The sequence below is a fragment of the Daktulosphaira vitifoliae genome, unplaced genomic scaffold, assembly GCF_025091365.1.
Source record: "Daktulosphaira vitifoliae isolate Bord-2020 unplaced genomic scaffold, ASM2509136v1 Scaffold_5, whole genome shotgun sequence".
Lineage (NCBI taxonomy): Eukaryota > Metazoa > Arthropoda > Insecta > Hemiptera > Phylloxeridae > Daktulosphaira > Daktulosphaira vitifoliae.
In genome coordinates, this window is record NW_026099576.1 from 727494 (window position 1) to 755023 (window position 27530).

Consider the following 27530-nt stretch of genomic DNA (forward strand, 5'->3'; position numbering starts at 1 on the left):
AACTTTTTCAACTTAATTTTTGAAAATGTTCCGGAAATACTGCGTCCTTTAAACATATATCAAATTAAAGCTTATTTTATGTATTATAAAATGAAAAAAAAAAATTTGTCCCGACGACCTATCTTCTATGCGCAAATGGCTACCGTATTCAATAATATGCTATTTGTCTATTAAAATTCTAGGTTTTTTATTTCATTTTATTTTAAAATATCTTATTAGGAGAATATATTGACTTTCATGAATATTATATAATTTAATTGATATAGAATAAAGGTCATAAGACATGAGAAATTAAACTTATTAAATTTTTTTTACTTTTTTATTTTCATACTAAATTTAATAATTATAATTAGTATTTATTCATATATTATATTTTAAAATCAAAGAACTACTAATCAGGATANGCATTTATATTCATATATTATATTTTAAAATCAAAGAATTACTAATTAGGATATAATCAAAGAAATAAGAGTTGATTTTGCTTTTGGAATAATCCACCAATTTCTCTAAATGAAACACTATCTACAGATTTGCATCGAAGCGTTTCTTATGATAGTGATTTTAATCACTGTCAGATAACATCTATACTTGTCCCATCTATGCCTTATCTACACTGTGCCTCGACCCCACTGTGCTACCGTTTTTTTTTATGCAGTTTGGCTGATATTTATGTATATTATAATAAGAAAAAAACCCAGCACAGTGGGGTCGCAGCATAGTGGGGACGTTGCATAGTTGGGTCCAGTATAGATTTAAATCACTATCATAAGAAACGCTTTGATGCAAATCTGTAGATAGTGTTTCATTTAGAGAAATTGGTGGATTATTCCAAAAGCAACATCAACTCTTATTTCNTGGATTATTCCAAAAGCAACATCAACTTTTATTTCCTTAACTATACCCAGATTAGTAATTTTTTTAATTATATATTATATAATTTTTAAAATTAATTGTTTTCAAATTCTTATTGATTTTGATTTTTAATATGTTAAAAGTAATCATTTTGAACCTACTTTTTTTGTCCTTTAAAGTGAAAGTTTTATTAAAAAAAAAAAAAATGAATATATTACCATAACTTTTAGCTCAACTTGCAAGTTTGAAATTGTTAAGATATATATGCAATCATGAAATTTTATAATTACTATTTACAGTACATTTATCAGAAAAGTTCGATTTTTTTTCGATTTGATTATAATTGTAAACATCCATCGTTAAATTCAGGTAAAACTAAAAATCATTTTTTTTTTAATTTATGATTTATATAGCAACATATGTTATAAAAAAATTGTAATATTTTAGACTGGTAGTAGCACACACATTAAAAAAAAACCCAGCACAGAGGGGTGGCGGCACAGTTGGGTCCAGTATAGATGATATCTGACAGTGATTAAAATCACTATCATAAAAAACGCTTCAATGCAAATCTGTAGATAGTGTTTAGTTAAAAAAAAAAAAAATTGTCAAAAAAGTAGGTCAAGTGAGAGCTGAGAAAATAAATGGTAGCTACAAAAAAAAACCACATAGTAAAATAATATTAATATGAATTTCTTCTGACGAGAGGAGACTACAGTAATAAAGTTACTGAATCTAAATGAAATAAAAATCAAATGTGTCAAACATTTTTTTCTAACTCAAAAAGAATTATGAAAAAATTCAGTGCCACAGGCGTGAAAGACTCCAGTATTACCATTTCAGAAATCGTACGTCGCATTTGTTACTTAATAAAAATGGAAATTTAAGTTCAAATTTAGAAGTTATTTTTCTCGACTTCAAAGAAACAAAAAAATTTAAGTATGTTTAACTTTTTATACAATGTCATTAGCATTATATATTGCAACATATTTTTGAATACGGTAGCTATTTTCACCATGAAGACAAAATAAAGCCCAACATTTTTTTTTTTTAATTATATTATATTACATAAGCTTTAATTTAAGATATATATAAAAGTGTCAGTATTTCCGGAACACTTTCAAAAGTTGAAAAAGTTAATTTTTTGTGAAAAAGTTGTCATTATGAAACCCCCTATGGGCTGGTAAAGGGTTAAATTTATAAAAAAAAACCCAGCACAGGGGTGATGTGGCATAGATGGATCAAGTATAATGATATCTGACAGTGATTAAAATCACTATCAAAAAAAAAACGCTTCGATGCAAATCTTTAGATAATGTTTAATTTTAAAAAATTGGTGGATTATTCCAAAAGCTATATGATCTGCTAGTTCATTATTAATATCCTAATTAAGATAAAGTATGTCGAATGAAAAAGGGATTATTAAAAAATATTATTTCCCATAAAAAAATTGTATTGATCCATATATTTTTCAAAAAGTTATAGCATTTTAAAGTAAAAAATGTAAAATATATAATCGAGAAATTTCATACAAAAATAGCATTCCATAGCCATTTTCACCACGAAGACAAGTTCAGAGGTCAAATTTTTTTTTTCAAATTAAAGTATATTACATTAGCTTTAATTTAAGATATATATAAAAGTGTCAGACCTTCCGGACCTAGTGGAACTGGTCCACTAGGTCTTTGCTAATGGCGTTCTCTACCAAACAGTACAAATAATCAACCATGTAAAAGATAGTAAAAAAATTCAAAGTAAAATCGTTAAGTTATTATTTTCTTATCAAAATACATCGTAAAAGACTACTGTTTATACTCCATGAGAAATTATGAATTCCGTTAGAATTTTTAGTTATGAACCTAAAATTCGTTTATCTATACTTAAACTACCCATAAAGTGCAAAAATAATATGACAGCCGTTAGGTCACCTGTTGTATATAAATTTATAGTTTATAAATTTATGTTTTGATTAAAAATTATCAAAATGGATAAAAGTAGTTGGTTGGCAAAATAGTAAAAGTACTATGTAGTTAGGAGTAAACATAAAATAATTTATTTAAATAAAATTTAACGTAATAAAAAAAAATTAGATGTCTACTAATCTTTCTAAATATAAATTATAAACATAAATAAAATGCATATAAATTGATGCTCTAATTATAGTTGTTCTACTATTAATCGTCATTTAAGCTATTAAATATGTATACTAATATGCTCACTTTTTCGTCTTCTTTATCAGGCTGGAGAGCACTCTTAAGCCATACTTCAGTGTCCATCAATTCACAGTTCATATAACCTACAGACCACACTGGTCGAGAACGATGTTGCAAGTCATCTTCAAAATTTGATACCAAATTCAACGTATGCTCAGAACTAGTGGATATACGATGACCAAACAATTCAAAACCCCGTTGTAAAGCAAATGACATCCAATAAGTAACTTGAAAATTTTGTAGTGATACACACAAATTAATTTTTCGATAATGTCGGCTCAATGTTAGTTTACGAAGTCTACTGTTGTTAAATAATGGACCCCGTCTCGTAGGCCTTGTAACACCAGACAAGATAAGTTTCAAGTTTTCAAACCACCTAGAAAAATTTACTTAAAGATTTGTTGGATATAAATATAATAACGATGTATATAATATACATAAAAATCAATGTATTCCTCTTGTAAGATATTTTAAAATAAAATAAAATGCAAAATCCAGAATTTTAACACAAAAATAGCATATTTTTGAATACGGTAGCTATTTTTACTAAGAAGAAAATGTATATCTCGAATTTTTTTTTTTCGTAGAAAAGTATATAATATATGCTTTAATATAAGATTAAATATAACTGTGAACATTTCCGGATTATTTTCAAAAGTTAAGTTGAAAAAGTTAGTTTTTGTAAAAAAGTTGCTATTTTAAATCCCTCCCTGTGAGCAGAATAAGTGTTAGATTTTCAAAAAAAATGATATCAAATGAAAGGAAATTACCTAAGATTTCAATATAAAAAAATATTATTTTGATTTGTTAATATTTGAAAAAATTATGGAAGTTTTAAGAAAAAAATAACAAAATTTACCGATTTTTATTTTTGTAATTTTTTTGGATATTTCCCCCATTTGCGGGGAAAATTTTTTAATATTTAAGGGTAATGTCTTCAACTAGATACGATTTGTGATCTTTTGACGTATCGTTGAAAGAAATCGGTTCGGTGAGAGCTGAGAAAAAGTGGCAACAGACATAAAAATAAAAAACACATCATGGTAAATTTAATACTTTTTCAGTTTCGCATCGAAACTAAAAAACCTTACAATAATGCCTGTTATAAGCTCCCAATAATTTGCCTTACTACCATTGATAATAAATGCTTTGTACCTGTGCAAATATCGACGTTATAAAAAACCAATTAGTTATCTGTATTTGTAACCCCTTGTGTATTATACATGCATATTAACTCAAAAATTTGAAACTTAAAATGTTTATATTTAATAAACGAATAAAGTTATATTAAAAATTTAAATGTCATTTACTATTAAATTAAAAACTCAAACATTTTATTGTAGTATTTTACTTAAAAATATTAATCCTTACTTCAGTGTACTACCATAAAACAAAGCAACAGGGTAATCTGAGTCTGTTAAAGGCGAATTCAATTCTGGTTTTGTTTCAATAGAGAGACTAACATTTAAGTTTTGAGAACGAAATGCTCTGTATGAATCATGTTCCTATAAATATTATGTTTGAATTATAATATAATGTATTTAATTTTAATAATTATTTTGTAAATAATTTTAAAAACTATACTTGATTACTAGAATACTCTGGCAACTTATCAGGAGCGCATGGCATAACTGAATAATGGTCATTAGGATCACCTAAACATGACCACTTTAATTTAACTCCTAGTTTCAAATAGGGAAGATTCAATAAGCAAACATCATCATATTTAGAAGCTGTCCGTACTAGTACTTTTAAATGACCTCTAAACATGAATTTTGCTGGAAAAAATGCATTTAATGCTGTCAATTATATTTAGTTAAATTATTTTTTTCTTACCATTAGTCCAATCCATTGCTGTATCATACCAATTAAGTTCCATTTCCTCAGTAGTATTATATGGATCAAGAGAAGCATGTAATTTAACTTTGAATTCATGAACAATCATAGTCAAACGACCATGATGTAAAAAACGAATTTTATCCCAAAAAGGTAAAGGTGGACTTGGATCTCGACTGGAACTTAAAACTTTTTCCAAACCTACAACAAAAATGAATAATAATAAATATAAAGCTAATATTTAAAATTGTATTAATAGTTAAAAAACTTACATAATTTGCATTGTGCTATCACAGGTTCCCAACAAGGTCCAAATGAATATAAACACTTATCTATTTCACAATTTAAATCATAATAATATTTTAATGAAGTCATTCCTCTTTCAATAGTAACATTACCATACGGATCACCAAGTTCAATTACTACACTTCTTTTGGCTATTAAAATAAGCACATATATATATATATATATATATATATCATAAAAACTATCAAAAAAATAGAATTGGTTTAGTTTATAAGTTCATTTAATCTTGGGCGTAAAAAGCGGGTTTTCTCATATTCTCTCAAGAAGGTACAAATTAATTGGAGTAATTAATTTTCACAAAATATTTCTGATCTGATAGATTGAAAAAGAAAAAAAAACAGTTAATCAATTTAATATTTTTAATAACATACAAATATTATTAAATATATATATTACACTTGATAAGGTAGTATAGTCGTGAGTATTATGAAAAATATAAATATTTTATTATATTTTTAAATTTTACTATACACAATAATTGTTAATTATTAACAAACAAATAAATACAGATAAATACCAAAATGTAATAAATACATAAAAACATAACAAAATATTATGAATAATAATATATGAAATAAGTAGATTTTGTACAAAACTTAATATTTACTATATAGTATTCATCAACTATTTATTATAATTTATTAATTCATTATTTATTCAAGATATTATTTCAAAATATATATTTTTTTAATTTCTTGGCTTTTTACTACTTTATCTATACTTTTACTAACTTTTTCCATACAGACAGATTAAAATCATTGATTTCTAATGATATTAAAGTATATATAGTAGAATTATATTTGATTTGGCAAGTTTCAACTACAAAGTTGAATAATCTAACTTAGTTATTTATTAATATTTTAACTCTATTAGTGAGTTTCACTAAAAGATTATAATATTCCAATTTTTTTGGTAACATGTTGCTGTATAAATAAATTCTAAAAAAAAAGTGAAAAAATGTCGAAAATTAGCGATTTTTAAATTTGTAATTTTTTTGGATATTTCCCCCATTTGCGGGGAACGAGGGAATATTTTTCAATTTTTAAGAGTAATGTCTTCAAATAGATACGATTTGTGATATTTTGACGTATTTTTGAAAGAAATCGGTCCAGTGAGAGCTGAGAAAAAGTGGCAACAGACATAAAAAAAAAAAAAAAAACACATCATAGTAAAATTAATACCTTCTCCGCTTCGCATCGAAGCTAAAATAATTGTTGGTTTCATATCAATTTTACAATGGATTTTTACAATTATAATCATTCTTTATAATACGCTACATTGAGTACATTTTTTTACATTTTTTTTTTTAGTTTTGATGTGAAACTAAAGAGTTACTAATCTTATGATTCTGTGTGTGTTTTGTCTATCCATAAAAAATACCAGCTCTCAATTTTGATGATCAATGTGTCAAATGAACCAATTTTAATTTAGTTGAAGTTATAGTCATATTGGAAAAAATCCCTTAATTTTAAAAATTTAGATAAATATAAGTATAATAAACAGATAATTTGATAAAGATTTAAAATTGGTTTTGTTTAGATTGATATATGTTTAGGAACTTATATAATTACTATTAACAGTAAATATATGAAAGAAACCTAATATTTCATTAATATCACTTATTATATTTGTATCATAATAAATGATTTCAATAGAAATACTAATCATTTTTATGTAACATGTGGTATTTAAATAGATGATATAATTAAAATATTGAGAACTATAATCCATATAGTTTTTAACTAATTAGTAATAGTATTACTAATTTAAAATATCTAATTGCAGATTTGAAATTAGTGCGAAAAATTGCTCAAGAATATAAATTTTTGACTCTGTTAAAAATTTCTTGTAAACTATTTATTCATAATTAACAACAAATTATCTTCTAAAAAGTTTTGTATCAGGCCTTTCAATTTTTATACACGTTTGCCATAAAAGTAACTTTATAAGCTTTATAATTTCTCTGTAAAAATTACAATACTAAATTATTAAATTTAAATTTAAGATATTTAATCACATATTATACTTATAAATCAAAGAACTAGTAATCAGAAATAATGAAGGAAATAGGAGATCATGTTGCTTTAGGAATAATCTACCAATTTTTTTTAAATTAAACATTATCCACAGATTTGCATTGAAATGTTTCTTATGGGTCAATCCATGCTAAATCAACCAGAAGTGGTTGCACAGCCACCTCATTTTTTTCTTAAATTTTAAGGGCTTATTCTGTTAAGTTATCAATTTGTATATTATCAATATTTGTATATTTTAAGATTGTACTACGTTAATTTATTATTGCAATGTGATCTCTGCATTATGCTTCTCTAAATAAAGTTATTGCATTATTAAATTGAATAGATTAATTGAACAGGTTATGGGCCCAGGAACGTATTTTTTTTTTTAATTATAAGCAAGATGGAAGAAAGAAAATCAATTAAACAATTTAATGGTATTGGATTTGATTGTTGGAAGTTTAGAATAGAAACATTATTAGCTGAACTTGCGGTATTAGAATGTATTTCTATAGATAGAAATTCAAATAATGATGCTTTTAAATTAGAAGAATTTAAAAAGAAGGGCCCAAAATCTATTATTGTGCAATTTATTGCAGACTCTCATCTTGAGTATATAAGAGAATCTTGTACAGCTTATGAAATATGGCAGAAATTATTAAATGCATTTGAAAGAAAAGGTATATCTAATAGACTTTACTTATTAAAGAAATTATTGTTAAGTAAGTATTCTCAAAATGAATCTATAGAGGAATATTTTACTAGATTTTATGAGTTAGTCGGACAAGTCAAATCAGCTGGTGCTAAATTAGAAGATGATTTAGTGGCATGTTTATTATTGTTGACCTTACCGGAGTCATACAATATGGTTATGTCAGCAATTGAAACACTTTTTAATTACCTTAGAATTTGTTAAAGTCATATATTAGATGAACAAACTAAACGTTTAAATAATGATCTTTCTAAAGAATCAAGTTCAAAATTAAATAATGCTGTTTTTAATTCATTTCAGTTCAACTGTAACTATTGTAAATTACCAAGCCATAAATATGCTGAATGTAAGAAAAGAAAAGCAGATAATTTAAAGAAACCAGGTAAATGGAAATCAAATAAGAAATAAGTCAATTATACAAAAAGCAATCATGAAGAAGATATTGGTAGAAATATTGCTTTTAACACTTTAAGTTATAATACTTCTGATACAATGATAACAAAATAATATGATTTTTAGACTAGGGAGCTACTGATCATTTAATTAATGATGAAAAATATTTTTTGTCTTTAGAAAATTTGAAAAATCCAATTACTATAGGTGTAGCTAAAAGTAGATCAAATTTGTTTGGCATAAAAACTGGTAAAGTAGCTGTAATTCAGAAAATAAATAGTAAAACTATGTGTTGAACAATAAATGATGTATTATATATACCTAATTTAAGAAAGAATTTACTTTCTGCTGGAAAGATTGAAAGTACTGGTTTAAAAATTTTATTATCAAATGGTATGGTACAAATAATGGATGATATTGGAGTTATTGCTATTGGTCATCGTTATGGAACATTTTATGAACTAAAATTCGATTTGCAACGTGAAAATGGTGTTAATTTATGTAATGATAATAATTTTGTACTTTGGCATAGAAGGCTAGGACATTTGAATGGCAATTCTATGCTGAAATTAAAGTCTATGGTGAAAGGTTTGACAATCAATACATATATGAATAATAATATTAAATGTAAGTGTTGTATTTTAGACAAACAGACTAGAGGGCCATTTAATAAGAAACATACACGAGCATCAAGAGCACTAGAACTTGTTTACACGGATATCTGTGGTCCTATAATAATAAAAATTGATCACTTGTGGCTAATTAATTAAGTAAAATTAAAACTATATTAATAATATTTTTAATATAGTTTTAATTTTACTTAATCTGTGGTCCTGTTACTCCAAATTCATGGAATACTTTATCACGTTTTTAGACAATAATACTCATTTTGCAATGGTATATTTACTTAAAAGTAAAGATAAAACTTTTGATAAACTAAAAGAGTTTGAAGCATTAGTAAGTGCAAAATTTAATAATCGCAATTCAACTTTAAGATATGATAATAGTGGTGAATATACATCTAAAATTCTCACCAATGATTGTAAACAAAAAGGCATAAAAATTGAATATACTGTTTCATATACTGCTGAAATGAATGGGCATGCTGAACGTTTAAATAGAACAACAATTGTTGAACGCACTAGGTCTCCATGCTGATTGATAGTAAGCTAGATAAGTCTATGTGGAGTGAAGCAGTACTAGCTGCTATGTACATTATTAATCGATCACCTACATCAGTTTTGTATAATCAAACGACTTCGGAATTATGGACAAATATTAAACCAGATATTAGTAATTTGAGAGTATTTGGTTCTACTGCATACCTTCATAAACCAAAACATATTAGAAATAAATTTGACAGCAAATCATAAAATATAAAAAAAAGTCCAAAAGAATTATTTGTTAGTAATAGAGAGAAACTTATTGTTACATTTGAAGAAAACAAAGAAGAATATGTTGAAGAAAATATTGAAGAAGAACATGAGAATGGAGATAAAGAGTTGAAGAAAATTAAATCCAACAACCATCTAGGAACACAAAAAAACCATCATATTTAAATGATTATGAAACCTCATTACTTGCTTTAGCTATGTCTGTTTAAAATATAGTCAACAATGTACCCTATAGCTACAATGAAGCAATAAAAGATGAACATAAAGATAAGTGGATAGAGGCGATGAAAGAAGAAATGGAGGCACATATTTTGAATAAAACATGGACAATAGTGCCAAAACAAGAATATATGAAGTTAATATCATGTAGATGGGTCTATAAAGTGAAAACAAATAAAAATCGAAAGATATAAGGCTCGACTTGTAGCAAGAGGATATTCTCAAATTCAAGGTAATCGACTATGTGGAAACATATGCTCCAGTTGCCAATATTGTAACAGTGAGAACTTTACTTGCATTAGTTAATAAATATGAATTACATCTATTCCAAATGGATGTACGTACAGCATTTTTAAATGGTTATCTAAAATAAAACTTATTCATGGAACAACCAAAGGTTTATAAAAACAATAATATGGTATGCAAACTTAATCGTTCTATATATGGGTTAAAGCAGGTGTCTCGATGTTGGAATCAGAGATTTGACTATTTCATTATAAAAGAAGGTTTTAAAAGATTTAATTCGGATACATGCCTTTACACAAAAACTGAAAATAATTTTTTTTAAATTTTATTGTTGTATGTTGATGATATCCTCATTACAGGAAATTGTTTACAGAAAATTACAATTCTTAAAAACACTTTCTCATCTTAGTTTAAAATGGAGGACATAGGTTCAGTCAATCATTTTCTAAGTATGTCAATTAATTATAATAAAGATTACATAAGAATTGATCAGAAGTTATATATTGAAAAACTACTTGAACGTTTCAAAATGTCAAATTGTAAATCAACACCGACTCCCATGGAAGCAAAACTGTCATTATATCAAAATGAAGGCCAAACTACAAGTAAACCATATAGAGAGTTAATAGGTTGTCTTATGTATTTAACACATTTTAGACCAGATATTTGTTATTGGGTTAATTATTTTAGTGTTTTCAGTTCAATCCTTCAGATGAACATTGGATTCACTTGAAAACAATTTTAAAATATTTGAAAGGAAAAAAAGATCTTGGACTCTTTTTTTTTAAGAAATGAATCATCAGTCTTATTATTGGATTCTGTGACTTGGACTTTGCTGGTGATGTGAATGATCATAGATCAACAACAGGTTATTTATTCAAAATATTTGGTGTGCAATTTATTGGATTAGTCGAAAACAACAATCTGTTGCATTATCTATCACAGAAACTGAATATGTAGCATTTACTGCAACCTTGTCAGAATGCATATGGCTAAGGAGATTATTAGAGGAACTTGGTCAAAAATTATCTTCCACCATAATGTATGAGGATAACCAATCTTGCATTAAGTTTATTAAAGAACCCAGGAAACATAACAGACTCAAACATATTGATATCAATATCATAATATATCATACAATTTTGTTAAGAAAGTAATTGATAGTGGAGTTGTTTCAATAAAACATTTAAGATCACAGGAACAAATTGTGGATTTTCTAACAAAACCTTTGGGAAAACCATTATTTTTCAAATTTAGAAAAGAAATGGGAATATCTTAAATTTATAATGTTAATTTTTTTTGTTTAACTATGATATATTGTTTAACTAAAATTTTTATACATATTTTTTGTATTTTTGTAATTTAGTGAACTAATTTTATGATAATATTATTATAATATATATTATTATTATTTGTTATTTTTTTCACAATATTTATTTAATATGTACAAATTGAGGAGGAGTGTTAAGTTATCAATTTGTATATTATCAATATTTGTGTATTTTAAGGTTTTACTACGTTATTTTATTATTACAATGTGATCTCTGCATTATGCTTCTCTAAATAAAGTTATTGCATTATTAAATTGAATAGATTAATTTAACATATTATTTATGCTATAATTAGATTAAAACATTTTTTATGACCTTCTCATTTTTATAGCTATTTCAATATAAAAAACACAGATCATTCAATATTGACTTAACTGAATTAAAATTTAGCCAATATTATTTTGCATGTTTGATATGGAATAAAAATAAAAAAAATGATAGTAGCTTTTACGTTTTGAAATTATTGGAGGCTTTCACTTTGTAGTGATAATATAAAATCTAAAATATGGTTAGTAGTAACAACAAAAATAAGAAGTGCTCTCTACATATCTAAATAACAATTACAATCATAGTTGAATTTATTTGTCATTATTATTTAAGTAAGCAGCTGTAAAACAAAAAGTCCAGTGAAAAGAACATTTGACTTGGTGTAACAATAATATATAACAATGACAAATGTACTTTTGTATTAAATGTAAAGTACATTTGTGTTTTGTAGTAAACAAAAAAGATTTTTTACTGAATATCATATAAAATAATTCTATGTTATATAATAAAAATTAATCATTTGTAGCTAATATTATTAAAAATTAAAATTATATTAAGAATCTGAATTTTTCTTTTTTTTTAATTGTAGAATTAAGAGTTAAAAATAAATGGTAGCACAGTGGGGTCGCGGCATATTGGAGACATTACATAGTTAGGTCCAGTATAGATTTAATCTCAAAGTGATTAAAATCACTATCATATGAAACGCTTTGATGCAAATCTGTAGATAGTGTTTCATTTAGAGAAATTGGTGGATTATTCCAAAAGCAACATCAACTCTTATTTCTTTGATTATATCCTAATTAGTAGTTCTTTGATTTAAAAATATAATATATGAATACATACTAATTATAATTATTAAATTTAGTATGATATTGATATTCAATAATTTAATATAGTAATTTATACGGAGAAATTATAAAAATAAAAAACGGTAGCACAGTGTGGTCGCGGCATATTGGAGACATTACATAGTTAGGTCCAGTATAGATTTAATCTGAAAGTGATTAAAATCACTATCATAAGAAACGCTTCGATGCAAATCTGTAGATAGTGTTTAATTTTAAAAAATTGATGGATAATTGCAAAATCAACATCAAATTTTATTAAAATAAAATACATAATTTTAATACAAAAATAGCATATTTTTGAATACGGCAGCCATTTGCGTATAGAAGATAGGTCGTAGGGACAATTTTTTTTTTTCATTTTGTAGTATATAAAATAAGCTTTAATTTTATATATGTTTAAAGGACGCAGTATTTCCAGAATATTTTCAAAAATTAAGTTGAAAAAGATCTATGTTTTTTACAATATTTCAAGTTTTGAACGCCTCCTATATAAGGGGAAATTGTCCAATTTTAATAAAAAGTATGTCAAATGAAAGATGTACTTATAATGTATTTAGAAAAAAAAATTTGTGCTGATATATACATTTTTCAAAAAGTTATAGCATTTTTAAGTTGAAAATTTAAAATCGAAAATTTTAACACAAAAATAGTGTTTTTTTAACTACGGCAGCCGTTTAAATGTAGAAGAAAAAGTGTCGGAACAAATTTATTTTTTTCATTTTATAGTACATAAAAAAAGCTTTAATTTGATATATGTTTGAAGGACGCAGTCTTTCCGGAACATTTTCAAAAATTAAGTTGAAAAAATTAATTTTTGTAAAAAAGTTACTATTTTAAATCCCCCCTAATGAGCAGGTTAAGTGATAGATTTTCAAAAAAATGATATCAAATGAAAGGTAGATATCTAAGATTTTAGTATAAAAAAAAAATTATGTTGATTTGTCGATTTTTCAAAAAGTTATGGAAGTTTTAAGAAAAAAAAGTGAAAAAATTTCGAAAATTAGCGATTTTTAAATTTGTAATTTTTTTGGATATTTCCCCCATTTGCGGGGAACGAGGGAATTTTTTTCAATTTTTAAGGGTAATGTCTTCAACTAGATACGATTTGTGATCTTTTGACGTATTTTTGAAAGAAATCGGTCCAGTGAGAGCTGAGAAAAAGTGGCAACAGACATAAAAAAAAAAAAACACATCATAGTAAAATTAATACCTTCTCCGCTTCGCATCGAAGCTAAAAATTCTGATACATAAAAAATTACAACATTATTTAAACAAGTAAAATGTTAAGACTTCATAGTGCAAACATTACCTCGTCTAGTTGGTTCTTGCTCTGCACCAGCCAACTTCCCCCAAAGTTGTAACTTTCTGATATCAAACCAAGTCTGGGGAAAATCTCTAAGGTGAAATTTCCACTCTACACAACTTGCAAAAATCATACGACACCATAATATACAAAATTCCAAACCATCTTCAGGCCAAAGGCTATCAGAATCCATTTCACTAATATGATTAACGACATTTTGTGCTCCATGCATGGAGTGATCAGCTAGTACAATAACACAGAGATTACTTAAAGTCCATGAAAATAATCGGGTGCGAACTTGTTGCTTCATTTGTTTTGATCGTTGGATATATATTTGAGCATTCATTTTCTGCAAACTACTTAATAATTCTTCAACCTTTCCAGCTGGTAAAAGTAAACGATCTTTTACAACTTCCAAGACTTTAGTTTCAAGCATTTTTTGTCTTTTTAAACTTTCTTTATATTCGTCTTCAAGTAATTCATAATTATCTCTTAATTTTATTTCGAAATCATCATCACATAACTCAAAAAGAAATTCTTGAATCTATTTAATAACAATTTTTTAATCATAAAAAAAGTGATAAAAGTCAAAATATTTAATAAGAAAATAAATACTTTGGTTAAACAACTACCTATTTTTTTAATTTTTTTTAATAATATCAAAACATAATAATTATACAAAATTCAATGAACTAGCTGATTTTTTTATGAAATAAAAATAAATTTTGGTAATTTTATATACATGCTCTTCTCAATTTATCAATAAAGAAGTATATTTTTTGCTTATTCCTTATACATTATAAGAGTGTCAACTTTATTTTTAAAAATGGCAACATTATATAATTATCTAGTTCATTTATTAGATAATGATAATAATAATTATAAAATAAAATTTTATTTAATTAAGAAAATAACTGGCGCAATAACAACTTTAAGACTATTATTTCAGAAGTTATTAACAATTTAAAGTAATGAAAGGAAGTGTTGCACAGGTGCTGTTTTTTTATCACTAGAATTTTTTTGGCCTAACTTCTCCTCCAGTTTAGGTATTGAAGTATTAATAACTTTAATAACTTGATGTCTGTATTATTATCTAAATGAAATGTAAAATGAGTTACACAGATGAAAATTTTAATATTGATGTATGAAGTGACTAGAGAGGACAAAATAAGAAACCACTACAAAAAAGCATGAAAATAGTGACAATCATAGAAAAAATTTGAGATAATAATAAAAATAATTGGAGCATGTTTTAAAAAAAACAAGACCATAAAAGGATAGAATTTAATTGAGAGTATAGTTATACGAGTTCATGTGAAATCAATTCATAAACATACATGCATTTGAAAAACATTAAATAAGAAAAAATGTTTGTTACTTTTAATAAAATATCACTCGGCAAAGGTTCTGGATTTGGTTTTGGTTTTCTATGAATCAATTTTAACCACTTAATAACACTGAAGAATTCTCCTTGAAAAATTGTATTGAATTCAAAACCATATGGGAAAACCATTTTTAAATTTTCTATTGTTACATCCCTTAAAATTAAATTAATTTTAAACATGATAAGTTTATTTTAAATAATCAATAAATATATTTTTACCAAACAGCATTCCTTTCAGTAATTAGATCTTCAGAGTTCTGCCTTTCTGCTTGAACATCTTTATCAAATTCTTTTTTTAATATTTTAAATCCTTTAATAGTAAATATATTATACTGATCAATTGATACTTTAAAAATCTTACTTTCTAATTGTAACAACATTATATTTCTTTGCTTATGATAAATCAAATCATCTAAAATTTAACAATAATTATATATTTATAAAAATAAAAAAAAATTAAAAGTTTTTTAATTATAGAACTATTATAGAATTTATTAAGAAAAAGTTATTAGGAGTAACAACTTAATTATACAAAACTGAAAATTATTTATCCATTTTATATTAAATTTCATAAAAAAAAAACCCAGCACAGTGGAGTCGCGGCATAGTGGGACGTTGCATAGTAGGGTCCAGTATAGATTTAATCTGACAGTGATTAAAATCACTATCATAAGAAACGCTTCGATGCAAATCAGTAGATAGTGTTTAATTCTAAGAAATTGGTGGATAATTACAAAAGCTACATTATCTGCTAGTTTCTTATTAATACCCTGATTAAGATAAAGTATGTCGAATGAAAAAGGGATTATTAAAAAATATTATTTCTCATAAAAAAATTGTGTTGATTCGTACACTTTTCAATGAGTTATAGCATTATAAAGTTAAAAATGTAACCAACCCAACCCAACATCAACTCCTATTTCCTTAATTATATCCAGATTAGTAATTATTTTAATTATATATTATATAATTTTTATAATTAATTATTTTCAAATTATTATTGATTTTTAATATGTTAAAAGTAATCATTTTGAACCTACTTCTTTTTGTTCTTTAAAGTGAAAGTTTTAATAAAAAAAAAATGAATTTATTACCATAACTTTTAACTCAACTTGCAAGTTTGAAATAAATATTATTAAATAGAAAAAAATGAAATTGGTAGATTATTTCAAAAACAACAATAACACTTATTCCCTTAATTTTACCCCGATTTATAACTATAATATATGAATACATAATAATTACAGTAATTAAATTGAGTATGAAAGTGGTATTCAATAATATAATATTGTAATTTTTACGGAGATATTATAAAAATAAAAAGGAGTTGTATATTCATATACTTTTAATGCGTATACAAATTTAAAGGAATTTATGCAATACTTTTTAATAAAAAAATTTTGTTACTTATGAATAAATACACTAAACAAAAGGAACTTTCATCAGAAAAAAAATATACTTTTCTAAATAAACTTTTCGTGATGTTTTCAAATGTGCAATTAAACTTTTTCTATTACTTCTAAGTTTTAATATTATTACTTATTATTAAAAAATAAGTATTTACATATAAAAAAAAATAATTAAGAACAAAAAAAATTGTATTAAATTAATACTGATTTTGATTTTTAATATGTTAAAGGTAATCATTTTGAACCTATTTTTTATTGTCTTTTAAAGTGAAAGTTTTAATGAAAAATACCTTCTCAGCTTCGCATCGAAGCTAAAAAATGAATTTGTTACCATAACTTATAGTTCAACTTGCAAGTTTGAAATTGACATTATTAAATTGAAAAAAATGAAATTTTTAAGATTAATATGCAATCTGGAAATTTTATAATTACTAATTACAGTACATTTGTCAGAAAAATTCGATTTTTTTACATTTTTATCGTAATAGATAACTGAAATAGAAAGAATAGTAATCATATCCTAATAACTTTTGGTGTTTAAAAAAATTCTGCAATTGAAATATTCAGAACTTAATTAATTTTAATAATTTACTTTAATTAAATGAACCAATCAAACCAAAGTAGTTAAAAAGATTTACTCAATTGAGCATATTATCAAAAATATAATTATAATTGTAAAACTCCATCGTTAACTTCAGGTGAAACTAAAAATCATTTTTTTTTTAAATTTATGATTTATATAGCAACATATTACTAAAAAATTTGGCATATTATAGACTGGTAGTAGCACACAGAAATAGAGTTAAAAAATTAATAAATTATAAAGTAAAATTATTTACTTTTGTAGTTGAATACTTTTATCATATCAAATTTAATTCGACAATAAATAATTTAAGAATATTAAAAATTAATGATTTTAATTGTTTGTATGGACAAATCTAGTTAAGCTACTTTTTATTTGAATAAGGAATATTTTTTTGATTTTTAAGAGTAATAACTTAAACTAATCATTAACTTAAATATCATAAACTTAAATGAATCATTTGACGTATATCGTTGAAAAAAGTAGGTCTAGTGAGGGTTGGCAAAATAAATCGTAGCCACAAAAAGAACCACATAGTAAAATAATATTAACATGAATATCAATTTGTTCTCACGAGGGGAGACTATAGTGATAAGATCCTTTATATTTATTGAAATTATTGAATCTAAATGAGATAAATATCAAATGATTTGAAAATTCTATTTTAACTCAAACAAAAAATGCAAAATTTTGGTAGTCACAGACGGATTTGAACATCGTACCCTAGGCGTGAAAGATAAGGATGTTAACCATTCGGCAACTGTTCGTTGCACGATAAAATTGACTATTTAAGCTAACTCAAATTTAAAAATTACTTTTTCGACTTTAAAAAAGTAAAAAAAATTTAATAAGATTAATTTCTTATGTCTTATGACCTTTATTCTATGTCAATTAAATTATATAATATTCATGAAAGTCAATATATTCTCCTAATAAGATATTTTAAAATAAAATAAATACAAAACCTAGAATTTTAATAGAAAAATAGCATATATTTGAATACGGTAGCCATTTGTGCACAGAAGATAGGTCGCCGGGTCAAATTTTTTTTTTTTCATTTTATAGTACATAAAAAAATCTTTAATTTGATATATGTTTGAAGGACGCAGTATATCTGGAACATTTTCAAAAATTAAGTTGAAAAAATTAATTTTTGTAAAAAAGTTACTATTTTAAATCCCCCCTAATGAGCAGGTTAAGTGATAGATTTTCAAAAAAATTATATCAAATGAAAGGTAGATATCTAAGGTTTTAGTATAAAAAAAAATTATGTTGATTTGTCGATTTTTGAAAAAGTTATGGAAGTTTTAACCAAAAAAAGTGAAAAAAATGACAAAATTTGTCGATTTTTAAATTTGTAATTTTTTTGGATATTTCCCCCATTTGCGGGGAACGAGGGAAAATTTTTAAATTTTTAAGGGTAATGTCTTCAACTAGATACAATTTGTGATCTTTTGACGTATTGTTAAAAGAAATCGGTCCAGTGAGAGCTGAGAAAAAGTAGTGACAGACACAAAAAAAAAANATACTGATTTTGATTTTTAATATGTTAAAGGTAATCATTTTGAAAAAAAAAAAAAAAAAAAAAATAAACACATCATGGTAAAATTAATACCTTCTCAGCTTCGCATCGAAGCTAAAAAAAAAATTCTTTTCATACTTTACAACTTACAATAGCATAAACAGGAGCTTAAAGGGATGTCATAAAAACTAAGTGCTGGACAATTCTGTGCTAGATATATTTTATTGAACAATTCGATAAAAAAAACCCAGCACAGGAGGGCCTCAGCACAGTAGTGACGTGGCATAGTTGGATCAAGTATAATGATATCTGACAGTAATTAAAATCACAATCATAAAAAACACTTCTATGCAAATATTTAGATAGTGTTTAATTTTAAAAAAATTGGTGGATTATTACAAAAGCTATATTTCCATATTTATATACTGATTATGTTTAAAAATGAAAAGTACGTCAAAACATCACAAATTGTATCTAGTTGAAGACATTACTTTTAAAAATTGAAAAAAATTCCCTCGTTCCCCGCAAATGGGGGAAATATCCAAAAAAATTACAAATTTAAAAATCGCTAATTTTCGAAATTTTTTCACTTTTTTTTCTTAAAACTTCCATAACTTTTTGAAAAATCAACAAATCAACATAATTTTTTTTTNCACTTTTTTTTCTTAAAACTTCCATAACTTTTTGAAAAATCGACAAATCAACATAATTTTTTTTTATACTAAAACCTTAGATATCTACCTTTCATTTGATATCATTTTTTTGAAAATCTATCACTTAACCTGTTCATTAGGGGGGATTTAAAATAGTAACTTTTTTACTTTTGATAAATCACTTTTAATCACTTTCAGATTAAATCTATACTGGACCTAACTATGTAATGTCTCCAATATGCCGCGACCCCACTGTGCTACCGTTTATTTTTTTTTTATAAATCTGACCTATTACGTGCCTACAGGGGGGAATTAAAAATTATCCGAAAAAATATTTCGAACTTTATTCTATCTTCAGGGTAAAAATGGATATTGTATTCTACTTTTGTGTTAATATTCTCGATTTTATATTTTACATTTTTAACATTATAATGCTAATACATTTTGAAAAAATTATGGATCAGTACAATTCTTTTTAATAATTACTATTTATACACTTCTTTTGTGCGACATAATTTTATTTTAAATCAGAATATTTCCCTTTATATAGGGGAGGTTCAAAACATAAAAATACATATAGAAAAAAGAACTTTTTCAACTAAATTTTGAAAAATGTTTCGGAAATACTGACACTTATATATAGGTTAAATTAAAGCTTATATAATATATTTTAATATGAAAAAAATAAATTTCGTATTTTTTGTTTTCATGGTAAAAACAGAAAATACAGATTATAAAAAAAAATACAATTTTTGTAAAAAATTACAATACTAAATTATTAAATATTAATTTCATACTCTATTTAATCGCTATAATAAATATTTATTCATATATTACATTTAAAATTATAAAACTTGTAATCAGGATATAAATAACGAAATAGGAGATCATGTTGCTTTTGGAATAATCCAACATTTTTTTTTTAATTAAACCATATCCAAAGATACAAATATAATTTATAGAATCTAAGTATTACTAAACTTTAGGTTATACTGAAATGTTAGCAATCTTATCTTATTTTTTTAATCATGAACTAATAAATAAAATTTGTAACAAAATTATAAAGGTAAATATCTATATATAAACAAACTATTCGATATTACAAAATTTATTATATTTATTAATGTTTATATACATAATTTTAATATATTGATATTTAATGGAACCTCTATTAGTACGAATAATGGCAAAAATTCTTTTTGGAATTATATCATAAAGCTTTTTTATAACATCTTAAGAAATTAGCATCTAAAATTGATAGTTTCCACTTACAAACTGAAGAATATTATTTGGCCTCTTTATTAACTTCTTTGGCGAGTCGTCCCCAAACATTTTCAATAATATTTAAACTTGAATATTGCGCAGGTTATCTAATATTTGATGTAGAATTTGTTTCAAGCCATAATTTTATGATTTGAGCAGTATGGATTGGCGCATTATCCTGCTGAAATATAAAATTTCTTTCTGCTATTTGCCAAAAACATGACTTTTGGGTGTTAAGAAGACCCTGAGAATGCTTACTTCAAAGCATTTATTCTATCATCTAAAAGAAATGTTCACTTCGTCTTTTATAACCAATTGTATACCAAATGATTACAGATCCTCCTCCCATTTGACATCTTGACATTATACATTCATCTTTTCTTAAACCGTGATAGTAATGCAAAAATCGATCACATCCATCCAAATTAAATTTTTTTTCATCCGAAAAAATTACTTTTCTCCATCTTTTTAACCAATTCATTTTGTTTCTTGAAAAGTTCAATTTTGCATTTTTATTACATTCATTTAATGTTAGTTTTTGTAAAAGTTTTTCAAATGAATGTTGGTGTGCATTTTAACAGTCTTTGTAAGTTATGAATATTTATTTTCACACCACATTGATTGAGAATACCACATGCAGACAAAGCAAAATACAATGCAACTCTTAAAATTGCTCTTTACTCATGATCATTTAATACTTGCAATCAAGTTGTAGACTTTTTGGAATTATAATTTTGGAAAAGTTTTACAAAATTATCTATAACCATGAAACTCTTATTTAGTTTATGCGATATTTTCCAATTTGAAAGATCATATTCCTTGTATGCCATAATTTTTACTCGTTCTTCAATTGGTAATGGTTTTGCTCTTCTTATGGTAAATTATATAATAATTAATAACAATACTATACAAATTATGCTAATACAGTATATACTGTTAAGTTGTATTAAGTATAGTAGAAGTATTACATAAAGGTAATTTGATCATACAATCACTAATCTATGGTTATATCACAACAAAACCTAATTAATTCATCGATAAGTCTTTATATGATTTATGATCAAGAAAATAAGATAAGATTGCTATTATTTGGATATAACCTGAAGTTTAGTAGTACATAGAATCTATAAATTATATTTGTATTAATAACAACTAGTTTCATGAAATAAATATAGAATTTTATTAGACTAAATTTTGTTATAATAGGCCCTATACATAAAATACAAAACATAATCAACATTTTCTATCCTCTAAAACAGCCAAATACAAAATTCTCACGATCACACCACACACATTCGTTCCTTCCCAACACATGCAAACGTTAAATAATCAAATGTCGAATGTTACTCTATATTGTACATAGTTAAAGAACTTCTTTCACGATGTAAACAGATTATAAAAGACCTAAAATGTGAAACCCAATGAGATCCGGACGATGATTATGCATATCTATGGAAGGGGACCTGGGAAATGCCAAAGAACATCCCTGGGCTAGTGTCCTGTTCTGTTTTGACCTTACCCCAATGTGAACACGTCTAGTTTTCTTTCACCTATCCGTAAAAATTGTAAAAATAACTTTTGTGTCAATAGTGCTTGTAAAAACTGATTATAACATTTTATTGTATGATTTCTTTTTTATGTCAATTTTGTATCGTTAGTTTTTCTATTACTATTTTATATTATTATAATAATTAACTTATTAAAAACATTGTATACAAATTAGTGATTATTTGAGTTTGTATATTTATTATCATTCCACAAGTAAAAACTGCACTATTAAAAGATCACATAATTCAGGTAAGATTATTCCAATTTAATGTGCATGTCATTACAAGCAATAACAGACCCTCAAACCACACTGCCCCATACTCTCGAAAAGCGTTCACCACAAAGTTTAATACCACATATGATTTCCTATTACACTTTTAATTATTATTATTTTAAACTACAACAAAGTTTATTTTAAATTACGACAATTCTGTGCCTTTATCTTTTTGTCTTACACTATACATCAATGTACTTTCGAGGGACAAAAGTATAGTACCCAATTCTTCTTTTACATTAAATAATTTTCTGTAGTCTCAGAATATTACACAATATATTTTTTGCAGTATTTTTAAATAATCTGTATAGATCAATAAAATAAATTTAAAATAATACCTGTAGAAAATAATAAATAATGACCAGTGGAAACTTTCATATAAAATTTAAACTTTGATTTAATGTTTAGTAATATTTGATCAAACAATGGGTCAGATGTTGTTTTCTCTGAATTCGTTTTTTTGGTATCTATAAAATAATTTTGATTAATAAAGTAATAAAAATACAATATAAATAAAAATTACTGATATTATTGATAAAATCATTAAAATCAGAGTAAATAGTTAACAATTTTAAGTGAATGTTCGTGCTCCAACGAAATTCAAAGTTTTCAATAATTTCTACTGTAATATCTTTAGTATTTGCATTCAATGTTTTCATGTTTAAAGACTTAGCATATAACCACCAGCCCTTAAAAATAAAAATTAATTAATTAACTAAAAGTATAAAATTTATATTGTATGTAAATAATATAATACTCTTGTAAATAAATGTTTAATTAATAATATATAAAACGTAAGCAGTCATTCATAAAAATTTTATATCATAAATACTTTTATATCATTTGATGATGTACAAACATAATGATGCTTGGTAGGTATCAATGAATCACATTTAAAACCTTTAATCAAACAAATTAATTTTGATTTTTCCATATCTATAGTAGTTGTGTCAATACATATAAGTAAACAGACTATAAAAAATAATTCTATTAATAATCTTATTTTAATTGCTTTAAATTCATTTATTAACACATACTCTTTTTATCAGCTATAAGAAATACATTAGTATTAGTTACTGAAATATAAAATCCATAAGTTTGAAATAATTTTTTTTTTTTTTTTCTTGAAAAAGTAAATTCTTCATTCATTATATTACTTTTTTTTTCTTCTAAAGTTGTACTAACAAATCTTTAAAAAAATATATATCGTTAAAGAGTTTTTTATAAGACATCTCTGTGTACATACTGTTGAATACTGTAATGAGCTTGCAATATAAATAGAGCTAAAGGTGGACTCCATTCTAATCGAACAATATCCAATGAAATATTTATTTTTTGAATATATAAAGGGGTACTTTTTTTGATCTAAAAAAAAAAAAAAAAATTAATTTAAAACAAGGTAATATAATGGTTATATACTTATAACTAATATTTTGCATGAAAAGATCTAATTTTCTTCTATTTTCTTTTCAATTCATATTGTAATGTTTAATAATAAAAAATAAACAAAAATTCAAATTTTCATAAACTTTAAAATGCTACAGATAATTTACTACTGAACATTAATTAATATGGTTTACCAAATTTCTATTAAAATCTACTATACAAAATGGCTATCTTGAATTTTGCTTACATTTTTTTTTAAATTTTAAAATTTTTTAATAAATTAAAAATATATGGCATGTTATATTATTTGTATAGTCTTAAAATATAAAAATTAATTTAAAAAAAAATGAACATAAAATATTAATTAGATCAAAAGTTATTGAATTCATTATATATTATAACTTTACTGTATATGGTTCAAATTTATTTGTATTATCTAAACTGATTTATTTTACAATAATACAAAAAACATTTAGACAGCCGATTCTCACTCTAATGATTAATTAAAAATGTATAATATACCTGTAATAATAATAATCCTATGAATAAAGGTGTCCCCCATGAATGACACTTTCTCATTCCAGGACTGAACATAGTATTTGAAAATGGTTTTAAACAACATCGTAAAGTTTCTATGTGTAAATCACAGTTCCATTTTTGAAAATATGAACTAGACACTTCTCTTAGATTTACTAATAAGATAAATACATAATAGTTTAGAAAATATCAATACTATTTATTAAAAAAAATACTTACTTTGATCTAATGGATTATATGATGATATTAACTTAAATTTGCTTAAATTCACTGATACAGATTTATTAGATAATCTAAATGTAGTTGTAACATTATGTATTAGAAAAAAAATATCAAAACCTAAAGCATCTAATATATTATTTGAAGTAGTTAATTTCTGTTTTGTTTTCGAAGTATCAACAGATAATAACTAAAAAATAAATAATTGATTTCATTAATTATGTCTCTCTAGGTGTCTTAAAAAAAATTAATACCATATACACAGATCAATATTGTTGCAACTTAAAAAAAAATTTGTTTAGAATTGTTAAAAACATACTGCTAAATTTCTGGTTAAAGTTATAATACATTTTTGGAAGAAAAAAACATTTTTTGGTTGTTACAAGACCTTAAAGAGTTTGAGCTCCCTCATTAATACACCTCTCAAGGTGTACTGATGTCATGTAAACATAACATTTTTATAGAACCAAAATTAAGCCATGAGAAATCTGATATAATTTTTAGTAGGACACTACAAATAATTAATTATATGATATGAATTTAAATTAAAAATTATTGTTAAATATTGATAAAACAATAGTCACTTGAACTGCAATATTCCAATTATTATTTTAATAAAGTTTTTCATATACCTGTAGTAATAACAACATCTTAATAATTCAATAAAATTATAATTTCCGAAATTTGACACTTTCTGATCAGGAATCTTAGTTTCTAAATTTTTTCTCATCACAGAGAATATAGATAAAAAATATATTTACCTGGTATGATTTCAATATAGGATTTGTATATAATGTATACCACAAAAAAAATTCATCATGAGAATATAAAGCATATAAATCATTTGCTCTGATATCGAGTTTCAATACATTTTTCAAATACTATAAAAAATAACTATTATTAATCATTAGAGAATAATTACTATAAACTATTAAAATTAAAAAAAAAAATTTAATAATACAGTAATATACAATGGAGGAGATAAAATTAGTCCAAGATTATCAAATAAACTGAAACAATTAATTTCATAATTCCTAAGAAGGTGACGTATAAGTAATGAGAATGAATTAAAACCAAAGAAAATACTAACATAGGCACCTTAAAAAGTACACAAATTTTAATTAATGAATAATCAATGAAATTTTTAAATGTTAATATTCAGCAACACTATGATGGTTAGTCTGTCGCCAGAGAGAGGGAAGACGACTACAATTACCAAATTGATCTCTCATCAGGCAAATAAAGCCGCCCGTGATTAAGTTTTGAACTCGAGGCAGTGCGCATCAGGCACTGCAGTGTTACCGACTCGCCCACACCTTCCCTTCATAAATAACATATAACACACACACACACACATATATATATATATATATATGTATCACAAAGCACTGAGGTGTCTGGACAAGTATAATAGAAATACTAATCAAAAATATTTTTAGGACTGTTTAAATTTAATTTTTAATGAAAGAACTTGTGATGAGGGTACTTTATTACTCTTGCAAAGTTTTTTTTCCCTAACACATTTTCATTATTTTTATTTAGTTTTCATACGAAAATTGCTTTTAATGATTGTCAACTGTTCTATGACCATAAATTAAATTTTCAAACAAAAAAACAATTTATAAATGATAGAAGTAGAAAATACTAAAAATGAACATATACAATTAAATTAATATGAATACAAATACAATTAAAAATAATTATAATACAGTTAATGCCAATTTTTTTTTAAAGCATAAGACCCTAATTTAACAAAAAAAAATGAAAGGTTCAGAACTCTGTTAGTTCCCCATAAGGACAACTCTGTGTCAATGATAAATCAATCACCTAATATATGATTTTTAAATAAAAAAAATTACCTTAACATCAAATACAAATGATTTTAATGATACATATATTTCTTCCTGTCCTGTTAAAAATAAATTTTCAAAAGTTGCTTTTAAAGAAAAATTACCTGTAATAAAATAAAATAATAATTAAATCAAATAAAAGGAATTACTGGAAGTACTTTTTAATCATACATTGTTTCAGGGAAAGATCTTTGTCATCATGAATTAATAAACTATCTATAGCCAATAATTTAAATTCTCCTTTCATCTCAATTACTGAGTTTTCAATGACATCAATTGTCAATTCTTCTAATTGGATTTTAATCCTCTAAACAAAATGTATTACATTAAAATTCAATGCAAAATGGAATGAAACAAATTATGTAAACTAGAATTAAAGGTTGAACTCTATTTCAAATAATATAGGGTATCAATTTTATAATATAGTTAGAATTCTAAAAGCAATATTTTAGAATTGTGTAAATTTTACACCATCCTTGAACATTTCTAAAACTTCTGATTATTTCATTTTTTTTTTTTTCATAATTTGTTGGATATGAATCAAAACTTTCTTAAGTTTTCTTCTGCTACTGACACAAAATTATATTTCATAATTTCACTTACTACTCATAAGCACTCAAGGCCTCAACTGAGACCTTATAAATAGCAAGTTATCAGTTTCTTTAATTCTCTTTAACATCCCACGATGGTGGTGTCCTATCAGTTTTTTAATTTTAGGAAACAAAAATTAGTCACTTAATACTAAGCCATCCTAGATAAGCTCTCTTTTTTTTTCAAAATTCTATTGATAGTCCTGAAATCTCTTGCGCCAATCACAAAATTTGTTTTATGACATTGCATCTTCTCTAGAAACTAGCATAATGATTTTGAGCATATTTGCACCAGATATAATCAAATTATCTCTTAACTTTATTGTGTATCTCTACTTTAAATTTCGTATTTTTTTTTTTTTTTTTTTTTT

General features: G+C 24.7%; 1 protein-coding gene across 7 annotated transcripts in view; it reads right to left on the minus strand.

Annotated features, from left to right (window-relative positions):
• The window catches only part of LOC126908078 (protein KIAA0100), a 101910-nt gene that overhangs the window by 72027 nt on the left and 2353 nt on the right, over positions 1 to 27530 (minus strand). For 5 of the 7 annotated variants that reach the window (XM_050689922.1, XM_050689925.1, XM_050689927.1 and 2 more), the window contains exons 6-23: positions 26741 to 26876; positions 26579 to 26673; positions 25481 to 25600; positions 24720 to 24909; positions 24486 to 24655; positions 23824 to 23942; positions 23615 to 23766; positions 23410 to 23549; positions 23101 to 23266; positions 22916 to 23044; positions 15545 to 15737; positions 15320 to 15479; positions 13948 to 14485; positions 5177 to 5341; positions 4905 to 5105; positions 4653 to 4846; positions 4440 to 4573; positions 3075 to 3444 (exon numbers count right to left, since the gene is read on the minus strand). In XM_050689922.1, the coding sequence (XP_050545879.1) occupies positions 3075 to 3444; positions 4440 to 4573; positions 4653 to 4846; positions 4905 to 5105; positions 5177 to 5341; positions 13948 to 14485; positions 15320 to 15479; positions 15545 to 15737; positions 22916 to 23044; positions 23101 to 23266; positions 23410 to 23549; positions 23615 to 23766; positions 23824 to 23942; positions 24486 to 24655; positions 24720 to 24909; positions 25481 to 25600; positions 26579 to 26673; positions 26741 to 26876 (3372 nt within the window). The remainder of the gene's footprint in view (positions 1 to 3074; positions 3445 to 4439; positions 4574 to 4652; positions 4847 to 4904; positions 5106 to 5176; positions 5342 to 13947; positions 14486 to 15319; positions 15480 to 15544; positions 15738 to 22915; positions 23045 to 23100; positions 23267 to 23409; positions 23550 to 23614; positions 23767 to 23823; positions 23943 to 24485; positions 24656 to 24719; positions 24910 to 25480; positions 25601 to 26578; positions 26674 to 26740; positions 26877 to 27530) is intronic. The other 2 variants (XM_050689924.1, XM_050689923.1) reach the window with 2 other exon arrangements.